This window comes from Petaurus breviceps, unplaced genomic scaffold (genome assembly GCF_028583685.1).
Source record: "Petaurus breviceps papuanus isolate PSGF00001 unplaced genomic scaffold, PetGlider_PUasm1.0 185, whole genome shotgun sequence".
Lineage (NCBI taxonomy): Eukaryota > Metazoa > Chordata > Mammalia > Diprotodontia > Petauridae > Petaurus > Petaurus breviceps.
In genome coordinates this window covers 40,540,966-40,551,779 of record NW_027185797.1, presented here as the reverse complement: position 1 = coordinate 40,551,779, position 10,814 = coordinate 40,540,966, and the positions used below count along the sequence as shown (strand labels likewise).

Below are 10,814 nucleotides of genomic sequence, written 5' to 3'. Positions count from 1 at the left end.
ACACACACACACACACACACACACACACACACACACACACACACACATATCCTTCAAAGCTTCAGTACCTCAAGGGATATGATTTCACCCCTGTGGGTCTTTACTCCAGGCACACAGCTCAGAAACCTCCCTACAGAACTTTAGGAGAGGTTCCCTGACCTTGTGGCCAGGGTGGTCATGATTCTCTCCAAACTAGCCTGGTTCTCAGGCAGCAGGTCTTCATTCCCTTTTCCACTTTTTGTAGGGTGGGAAACTCTCTGTCCTGAACCCAGTTTCCCTTTGAGGACCCCAGCACTTAGCAAATTCCCTGAGGCTTAGGAGGCACTTAATGCTTCTTAACTCCAGAGATCTGTCTTCTTTGGTTCACAAGATTCTGCTGGCTAGTCATTCTGTGGGTTGCTTGGTGGGTATCTGGACAATATTGAATCATATCTTCTCTCTAAGGGGAAGGGGGTGGGGTAGGAAGGGATTTAAACATTTATATGCCTAGAACTGTGCTTTACAAATATCTCATTTGATCCTCACAACAACCCTGTCAGGAGGGTAGTGTTATTATCTCCTTTTTACAGTTGAGGAAACTGAGACAAACTGAAGTTAAGGGTTAAGTAACTGGCCCAGAGTCATGTAGCTAGTTAGTATCCAAAGACAGATTTGAACTCAAGTCTTCCAGACTTCAGGTCTAGTGATCTATCCAAACAGAGAAGTCAGGATTCTAACCCTAACTTGCTGGGTGACCTTTAGGAAATCCCTTCCCCTCCCTGGGGTCTAAGGGAACAAAATTCTTCACCTGGTTCTGAATCTTAGGATTCCTTTCCCTGTACCTTTTTAAAAGGTTCACATTTCTCCTTCTTTCAAATGCCCTCACTACAGAGGAACTTGAAAAAGGGGAAGTCCCCTCCTTAGTCTTAATCATTTTTATTTCCACAAGGCTAGTCAGTTTCATGGGGGGGTGGGGGGTGGGGTAGGGGGGGGTGTCTAAGTAATTCTTCCTCTGCTCCAGTCCTCAGCAGTGACAGAGCCCAGGGAGGAGTCAGTCAGTCATAAACATTTATTAAGTACCTAAGTGCTGGGAAGACAGAAAGGGACTTTTCTCAAGGACCTTACAGTCTAACACCAAGCAAAATTCTGCCTCAGGCCTGCTGACCTTAGTTATGAAGAAGTTCAGGGCTTTCTCTTCCCTTCCAGGCCCGCTTTGTTCCAGGCCAAGGGGCTTTGGGGGAGGGTGGGAAAGTGAAGATTGGAGGTTAAAGGGACCTCTAAAGTGTCCAAATGTGAACACTTCCTCATTTAGGCTTTGCACATAGGAAGTGGTCAGTAAAAGTTTCTTGGTCAACTTTCTACTGTCTTAAAATTCTATGCCTCAGAGATCTTATGGTTCTATCAATCTAAGGTCCTAAAAGCCTAAGATTAGATTATGTTAAGCAAAAACTAAGTGCCCACTAAATTCCAGGTCAAGGAGCTCTGGGGGAGTCACAACGACTACATGGGCTCAAACACTTCAAGGGAGGTAATTTTAGTGCTGTGAGTCCTTGCTCTAGGCACACAACTCAGAAACCCCTCTGTATAACTTGAGTAGAGTCCTCCTCATCACTTTCAAGCTCTCTAAACTGAACTAGGCTTGATGAAGGGGGAAAAGGAGACTTAATTATTTGGCTCAGACAACAGAGCTTCAATACATAATCTACATACAACCAATTCACTCTTCAGCCTTTCCAGGTTGGTAGAGAATTTCAGATACCAACTGCCATTAACACAACCTTCCAGAACCCAGGGGGGACCTGCATGACATGATGGGCCGTCAGAGGCACTCTGGAGTGTAAACCCGGCCTCCAAACCCCACTAGCCTTGTGACCTTGGAGCTACTTGATCTGTCTTTGGACTATGGGTTAGACTGGATGACTTCTAAGGTTCCTTCCAGCTCCAAACCTAAATCTATGGTACTATGATTTAAAAAAAATGAAATTAGCCACTTCCTACCCTCAAAGAGCTTACTTACATTCTAATGTGTGACAGAAGTAAGAATAGGGTGTGTTGTGAGATAAATGGAGATATGAAAACAGAGTGCTCTAGGAAGATGATATGAGGAAGTCAAGAATACTTTTAGCTGGGGAAAGCTGAGATTGTGGAAGCCTTTTTGGAAGAGGTACTACCTTAGCTGAGCCATGGTAAGTCTCAGGTGAATATAAAGGCTTAAAATTTTATTTTGACTTACACTTCTAAGGGTCTATAACTTAAAGAGTCTATTATTCTATTGAATAAGATTCTGCCTTGTAGGCTCAGAAACAGCCTTCCTCCTTGAATCAAAGATCAAGAGGCAAAAAGGACTTCTAGGCTGTCTAGTCCAAATCTCTTATTTTACAGATGGGGAAACTGAGATCTAAGGGGTGAAATTATTTGTACATGGTGTAGGTGACATGGTGTAAGGGCAGGATTTGAAGATGGGTCATGTGACTTCAAATTCAGTGCTTTGTGGCTTATTGACTCCCTCACAATAAAGTCACCTAGTGGAGGGCCTCACTCAGAACTTTGCCCTTCTCTACTGCACTTATCAGACAATGTTGAAGATTACAGTGATCTCCCTCGTAAGGCAGCGACCTGTATCTTATTTAAACCTGGTGTTTTCGCCAGCGCCTAATGCAATTCCCCGGGCATCCTATTAGGCACGAAATAAAAGTTTAGCGGATGAATGAAAGTGTGCAAGCTCCCCCTGGCGGCTGTCACCCTCCGGTCTACACCGCATTCGGCCTCCCAGGCTCGCCAGCCGGATGCCACGCCCCCCGAGCTCCCCGGTCCCTCCCACACCCAGCATGGCGAGTTTCGGAAGGGTTAGGAACTGGCAACAGCTCCTCTCGGTTCTCCGCCTTTCTGCCAGGATCCGCTCCCCCCGCGCCCCCCCCCCCCCCCCCCCCGGGCCTCTCCTTCTCTCCTCCAGGCCTAGTCCAGCCGTCATACAGTTTCCTAGTCTTTTTTTTCCCGGTCTTCTCCCTGGTTCGAACCTCAGGTCCCGCCAGTGCACGCCCCTAGGAAGGCCCCACTCCCTCCACGGCTCCTGCTCCACCCCCTCTTCCGCAGAGCCCGCTCCCCTCCCCATCTCCTATCCCCCCCACCCCCAACCCCTTCCAGACTCGCGCAGGCTCCTTGTCTTCCCCAGTCCCCTCTCCCTTCTCCAAGTTCGCGCAGGCGCGCTTGCTCACGCCCCCCAGCCCAAGCCCCGCCCCCGGCCCGGGGCTCGTGCTGCAGTCCCCCCACCCCCTTCTCTTCACTCCCCTCGGTCCCAGCTCGGGGCCCCGCCCGCCCAGGCCCGGAGGAGAGGGAGGGAGGGAGGGAGGGAGGTGGCGACGGTCTGCGGATGGCGGCGGCTGGGGCGGCGCCGGGGCGATGAGCACGAGGGGCCCCGGGCCCTGGGCGGCGCGGCCGGAGCGGGCCCGGGCGGGGCCATGGGCCAGGTGCTGCCTGTCTTCGCCCACTGCAGTGAGTCCCCCCAGTCCCTGGGGTAGGGGTGCCAGTTCTAGAAGGGAGGGGATTCCCGGGGTTGATGGGGTAAGGACAAAGAAAGAATTCCCTTCCAGAACCAACTAATGTAGCTCTCCGTGGGCCTCAGTTTCCCCTCTTTGTCAAATGAAAGGGTTAGACTCGATGATCTCTAAGCGCCTTCCACTTTTAAACAGAACGGGCAGTCCAGAGCCAGGCCCAGCCAGTAGAACGGAAAGGGACCGAGAGAGACCAGGCGAGACCCGGAGCTGTCCCCGAGCCGTGGTGCTGATCCTAGGGAAAGGCCTAAGATGAATGGGGGAGGGGAAGACTGCCATTCCCCGCCCCATCCCTCCCCCTTCTCCCTTTCCCAGGACTCCCTGGGACAAATCCCAGGCCACCGCCTCTAAGGGGCAGTCTCGTCCACCCACACTTTCCTTCCAGCTTTAGGACCGCGTTCCAAAAATCCCTCCACCCCCCCCCCATTTTTCCTGATTGATTTGGAATTAATTTTTCTAGTATGGAGAAGGGAGTGTCAGATGCTTCCCACTCCTCTACTCCCCACCCCCTTTGCCGGCACAGAGGCATCACACGAACTGGGTTCTAGTCCGGGATCACTCTTGTCTTATAGTGTAATCTTGGGCAAATATTCTTCTACAAGCTTCCGTTCCCCATCTATAAAACTGGAGAGGATCAGACAGTATCGACTCGTTCTGACATTCTGCTTTCTAGGCTCACTTCTGGCACTAAGACTCTTAAAGGCTAAGATGCTATGATCCTAAGGTTCTCAAAGTTTAAAATCCCCGAAGTCTAAATTTTTATAATTCCACAATTCTAAGTCTACAATTCCAAGATTCCAAGCTTCCAAGATTGAATTTTGTGATTATAAGTGTCTAAGATTTCTGGGCTGTGTTTAAGATTCTGTTTCTTTCTTAGAAGAAGCACCATCCACTGCCTCCTCCACCCCTGACTCCACAGATGGTGAGTAGAGTAGACTTCCATTTCCTTTATGGCAGGGGCATTTCTGGGGTGCTAAATGAGGGCGGGAGTGGAAAGAACTCTGAAGAGGAGTCAGTGACTCACGGTATGCTCTTACTTTCTAAGGAGAAATGAGGAGGAACTACTGGGGGAGGGGGGCGGATAAAATCATAGCCGTTTAGTATGGATGGGGAGAAGACAGATCAGAAGCTGCTGAGAAGAAATTCCAACTCTGGTCGTAACCTGCTTTGAACTTGGGGAAGGAAACAGCCTCAGTTGCCTCACCTGTAAAAATGAAGTGGGATTAGGTGATTTGTAAATTTCATTCCTTCTCTAAAATCTGGCCAGCATGGGGGGGATCTTCTGAGGGGAATCTGGAGTTTAGGGATGGTGGGTAACTGGCCCTAAGGGGACAGCCATTCAAAGCCGGTGTCCTTCCAGGTGGCAACGACGATTCGGATTTCCGGGAGCTGCACACGGCTCGGGAGTTCTCTGAGGAGGAGGAGGAGGAGACGACGTCGCAGGACTGGGGGACACCCCGAGAGCTGACCTTCTCCTATATCGCCTTCGAAGCCGGGGGCAATCGCCGGGACTCCGGCCATCGCCGGCCTCGCCCCTCGGGCCGCTCTGAGCCCCGTGAACCAGGCCCATCGGGCCTGGGAGACAGCTTGGAGAGTATCCCCAGTCTGAGCCAGTCTCCAGAGCCTGGACGACGGGCTGCCCAGGAAGGCCCTCCTCAGGCCGAACTGCGGCTCCGCCTGGACCAGCTGGCCTGGGAGTCGGGGCTGGAGGCCTCGGAGGAGTCTACCAGTAGCCCCTCGGAGGAGGAGGACGAGGGTGAGAAGGAAGAGGGCGGACCGGAGCCCAGACTGGCTGGGGAAGGTATGCCAGAAGGGCACGGTGGAGGAGGTTTAAGGTTTAGCTGAAGGTGGGTTCGAGGCAAGGCAGGGGAGAGGGGGCAGCAGCGTAGATTTTTAGATGGGGGAGGAGCTCTGAGCACGAGCCAATCTTGGTGGGGGCGGGAGGTGCATCCCTAAGGAGAAGCTCATAGCCTCATTTCCCTCCTTTTTTGCCTGGAAGACTTGGAAGCACCACGTCTCCCAGCTGACCCCTCGACGCCTGAGGTCTGTAGGCCACATATCAGCCCACGTCCAGGAATTTCAGCCCTCCAGACCCACACCCCTTCCCCGCCTCTTTCACTGGGATCTCGGGACTCAAACTCTTGGAGGGAGGAGGAAGATCCGGAAGAGGAGGGGGAGGAGTGGGGAACAGTTGAGCGGGAGCCAATCACCGGGCAGCGCTTGGACAGCTCGGACCAATCAGGGATCACTCTAGAAATTCATGTCCTAGGTAAGTATTTGTCTTTGCGACCTGGGACTGTCTTGGGGAGGCGGGAAATAGAGACCTCGCCTTCCTGGAAGAAACCTAAGGGCGAAGAGTGACAGGGTATAGTACCCAGGATACTCCTGGACCAAGCTAGATGGGTGCTCTAAATGTCAGTACTTCTTTAGGGAGGCAGGGAATACTGTAGACATGATAAGGGTGGCATTACTCAAGGAACACTCTCAAGACGACCAGGAGACTGAAGAGGCAGTATATGGGAGGAGAAATCCAATCTTGGTTAAGGGTAGAAGAAAAAATACTAGGAATGTGCTTTCATTGGCCTATCCGTAAATCATCAGCCCTCTCCATCCTTTACCCCTGTGCCCCAACTTCTATTCTATTTCCCTTCTCCTTTTCCCCTGTTCCACTCCTCCTACTATCTTCTATCTTTCCCAGTCCTCTCCCTCTCCCTTTCTTGTGCTCTCCTCCTCCAATTCCCCCACTTCCCATTCAGTCAGTCAGTCAACAGCATTAATTCAGCCTTTACTATGTCACAGGTACTAGGCTAAGAGCTGGGATACACAGGAAGGCAAAAAAAGAAAAAGTGACCTCAAAGAACTCACATTCTACAGAGAGAAAACATTTTATAACCGTCTATAGTCAAGATACATACAGAGCAGGTGGAAGTAATCTCAGAGGATGGAGAGAGACAAGGAAAGGACTCCTGTAGAAAGTGAGATTTGAGCGGAGTCTAGTGGGGGCGGGGGCGGGGGCGGTAATCAGGGTTGAGTGACTGACTCGGAGTCACACAGCTAGCAAGCATCTGAGTTTGGATTTGAATTCAGGTCCTCCTGACTTCAGGACTTGTGCTCTATCCACTGTGACACCTAGTTGGTCCTTGAGATAAGTCTTGAAGGAAGCCAGGGAAGAGGTGAAGGTCATGGAGGTCATGGGGCAGAATCTTTCAGGCATGAGAGCAAGCCATTGCAAAGACATGGAGTCTAGAAATGGATCGAGTAGGTCAATGTCACAGCATCCAGGGTATATTGAAGGGGAAAGGTATAAGAAGAACAGAAAGGTAGGAAGGGTGGCAGGTCGTGAAGGGTTTAAAATGATGCACAGAAGAATTTATATTTGATCAAGGAGGCAAGAGGGAGCCACTGGAGTTGATTGAATAGGGAGGGAAGATATGGTAAGACCTCTGCATTAGGCAAATCACTTTGACAGCCAAATGGAGGATGGTGGACTGGAGTGGGGAGAGACTTGTGGAAGGGAGACCAACCAGCATGCTGTTGCAATAGGCCAGGTATAAAGTAATGAGGGAATAGAGCACCAGACCTGGAGTCAGGAGGACCTGAGTCCAAATCTGGCCCCAGACACTTGACACTCAACTAACTCTGTGAACTCAGGCAAGTCACTTAACCCCAATTGCCTTGCTTTCCCCTCTCCAAAAAAAAAAAAAAAATTAATAAAATTATGAGGACCTGCACCTGGGTGGCAGATGGGTGAGTGTCCAGGTGATACAGAGGAAAGATTCTGGGAGGGTAGAGATGGCAAGATGTGACAATAAAATGGACATGGTGGGATGAGAGTAGAGTCGAGGGTAACACTGGTGTTGCTTGTAATTTCCTCCCCTCTTTTCCCTTTTCGTCCCCTATTTGTTTCCTCTCGCCTATTCTCCCCCACAGGGACCCCTCTACTGGCTAATTATAAATAATCTCCATCCTCTTCGAGGCTATCATAACTTTGGTCCATTGGCAAGTCCATCCATCTTCCCTTTAGTCTCCTCCCGTCTTCACTGGCCATCTTCCTGCCAAGGGCGCTAGAGAGGCAAGGATGGGATGATTCTTCCCTATCCCACCTTACTTGATTCCATTACGTAGCCCTTCAGTGTCGCCATTGGTTAGTGGTAGAGCCTGCCCCCTCCTCTGCATCCCCCCATCTCCCTGTTTTGTCGTTCCTTTTTTTCTGGAGTGCCACCGTTAGCTAGTTATAAATAGAACTTGTCCCCTTCTCCCCTTCTCCCTTCCCCTCAACTCTCCTGCTCTTTCCTTCCTTCCCCGCCAGGGGGCGCCACGCATCATTGGCTAGGTAGGACAAATCCTTCCTCCCCCTGTTCTTCTCATCCTCTGATTGGGTGATGCAAAGCGTCCCTATTGGCTGATTCTATACAGACCACGCCCACCCCGTGCCTCTCCCGTCATTGGACTCCTTTTCTTCCAGTGCACTGGCTGGATAGAACTAATATCCCTCCATTCTGCCCTTTTCCTTTGGCATCCTTTGACTTCCTACCCTCTCACTTCATCTTAAGGCGCTGCTTCAGACTTCTCCTAAAACCTTCCTCTTTCGGTCAGCCCTTCCCCCGTCCAGCTTCGGAGGTTGCTAAGCCACGCCCCCTCCGCGCCTTCCTCCGCTGCCGCAGTGCCCCACTCTGTCCCTCCCCCGGCAGGTCTCTTTATTTCCTAAATAGTCCCGCCTTCCAACTTTTGGTCCCTCTTCGCATTTCATTGGCTCGCTCCGAGAACTTGCAGGGCCACCACTGGCTGATTTAAAGAAGTTCCCGCCCCCTCGGGAGCTTCTCCCCCTTACCTTCTATGGGCTCCTCTTGCCTCTCTCCTCCCACCTATGACCCGGCCCCCCGGGCCGTCTCACCGTGAGCCTTTTCCTCGTCTCCGCTAGGGGGCCCCCGGGCTCAGCTATTGGTCGATTTCAGAGCGCCCCGCCCCCTGCCTTGCCCCCTCCCTCGCTCCCTCCCTTTCCACTCCGACCCCTCCCCCCTTGTTTCTTGGAGCTCCATACCCCGAGGACCGCTGCTGCTCCGCCCTGACCCCCGGCCGCCGAGATGGGAGGCAGCAAAGGTGGGGATGGGTGGGGGTCTGGAGGGGAGCATGGTCTGCTGTGTGCGCTTGGATGGGCCCTTGCCCCTCTTTGGGCCTCAGTTTCTCCATAGAGACACTCCTCCCCAAAGGAGGGGAGGGGGCGGGCTCTATGGTCCCTTGCAGCCCCTTAGCCCCTTCGTCCTATGGACCATACGGAGGAGGGTGGGTCCACTGAGCCCCTGGGGGAGACCCTATGGAAGAAGGGGGCCCTCTTCTCAAATCCCTCACCAGGGCCATTGGATCAGGGGGTCACTGGGCCCCTTTTCCCCTCTCCGAGAGGCACCATTCCCTGCCAGGGTGACAGATGGAGCTGTCACTCAGTGGGGGAGGGAGGGAGGAAGGATTGGTTCCTGACAGCTGCGGGAATCAGACACCGGCTCCCCTCCACCACTCCCCCGAGTCTAGCCTAAACTTAGTCTCCACCTCTGGCAGCCCCTGTCTCCCCACCCCACCCCCACTGTCCTAGCCCTCACACCAGCCATGGGATTTAACAGACTTTGATGGCACCCCCCCCCCCATTCCATGTCTGATCCTGCCTTAGTTTCCCTTCCCTGGGTCTCAGTTTCCTCATCTGCAAAATTTGTGAAGTTGGTCATGCATGGTCTGGAAGGTCCTTCTCAGTTCTGACATTCTGTGTTCTTTGACCCCTTTCGACTCTGATGGTCTGTTCCAAGTTTTCTCCTAGTTCTGACATTCTATATTCCTCCCCACCCTGCCTTTCAGTCTCTTGTGTTCTAAGGTCCTTTTCAGCTCCAATACTTTCTGTTCTGTGTTCTAAGGTTCTATCATTCTCTCTTCTATGGTTCTGTTATGGGAATTCTGGGTCTGGGAAGGAAAACAAGATTGTGGATGGAGCACTTGGAAGACAGCCATGAAAGTTGTCTCTCCTTGTTTGTGGGAGAAGTCCTATCATAATGAAATAAGTGGGGTCTCAGGGAGGGAGTTCAGAATAGGGAAGAGAGGAAGTAATCTAAGTCTGGGAGGAAGGACTGGTGTGCTTATGCCCAGGTGGGGCAGGGGCTTGGGCAGGCTGCTATCAAGGGCCATGGGGTAGAGCCAGGACTAGAGGATACTCTATCTGTGACCTGGACAGAGTCAATAGGAGAGAGAGAAAGGGTGCTCCAGTCAGAATTTGATCCTCATTTGGATACTAAATCTGAGTGACTGATCTTGAGATTGAATGGTATAGAGAGAGGGAGAAGATGTGGGGAAGGTTAAGAGCCCTGGCCTGGGAGTCGGGAGAACTGAATTCCAGGCCAGGTGGCTCCCTTGTGACCTTCATCTTAGCCTTAGGAGTAAACTATATGGCACTTAGGCTTCCTCTTAGTTCTGTTATTCCACGATCTATAATAGCTCCTACCTCTCAGGGCTGTCATGAGGACTAAATGAGGTCCTATATCTAAAGCACTTCATAAACTTTAAAATGCTATATAAATGTTAGCTATTATTACTATAACTTCCCTCCTGTTCAGGACACCAAATAAGTTATTTTTAGTCATTCTAATCAGTTGTTATAAGACTGATCCTGAAGTGGGTCAATTCCCTTCCCTGGGCCTCAGTTTACCCACCATGAAATAATGGGAGCTGGGCTAGATAATATCTGAGTCCTTCCAGATCTGATGTTTTTTTGATACTGTATCACTATGAATCGGGTCTCTGTGTTTGGTACATCTGGGAGGGGGTGGGGACTGGGAGGTACTTTCTGAGCCCCCCTCTCACCTCCTGTCTCCACAGTGGCAGAACTGCTGTATTGGCGGGACACGAGGACGTCAGGTGTGGTCTTCACAGGCATTATGGTCTCCTTGCTCTGCCTTCTACACTTCAGCATTGTGTCTGTGGCCTCCCACCTAGCCCTGGCCGTGCTGGCAATCACCATCTCTCTCAGGGTTTACCACAAGGCACTGCAGGCTGTGCACCGGGGTGATGGAGCCAACCCTTTCCAGTAAGATACCCTTCAGCCCTGACCTTCATTCCAACCCTGAACCTAAACCTGATCCCAACCCATGCCTCTCCCTACACACAAACCCACCTTAAACCAGGCATCCTTGATTGATAATCCTAGACAGTGCTTGAACCCTGACCCCCTAAAGTATCCGAGCCTTGCCTTAGTCCCTTCCCATCTTCCTTCATTTCTGCCCCGTCCCCATCTCCCCAATCAGCTGC

The 10,814-nt window shown here is 51.7% G+C and overlaps 1 protein-coding gene across 2 annotated transcripts in view; it reads left to right on the top strand.

The window, feature by feature from the left end:
* Positions 1–3,397: 3,397 nt before the first annotated feature.
* Positions 3,398–10,814, top strand: part of RTN2 (reticulon 2) — a 14,372-nt gene continuing 6,955 nt past the window's right edge. Inside the window, exons 1-5 of one of the 2 annotated variants that reach the window (XM_069089044.1) lie at positions 3,398–3,471; positions 4,408–4,452; positions 4,891–5,331; positions 5,530–5,799; positions 10,386–10,593. In XM_069089044.1, coding sequence (XP_068945145.1) covers positions 3,438–3,471; positions 4,408–4,452; positions 4,891–5,331; positions 5,530–5,799; positions 10,386–10,593 — 998 coding nt within the window. In that variant the 5' untranslated portion in view covers positions 3,398–3,437. The remainder of the gene's footprint in view (positions 3,472–4,407; positions 4,453–4,890; positions 5,332–5,529; positions 5,800–10,385; positions 10,594–10,814) is intronic. The other variant, XM_069089045.1, reaches the window with a different exon arrangement.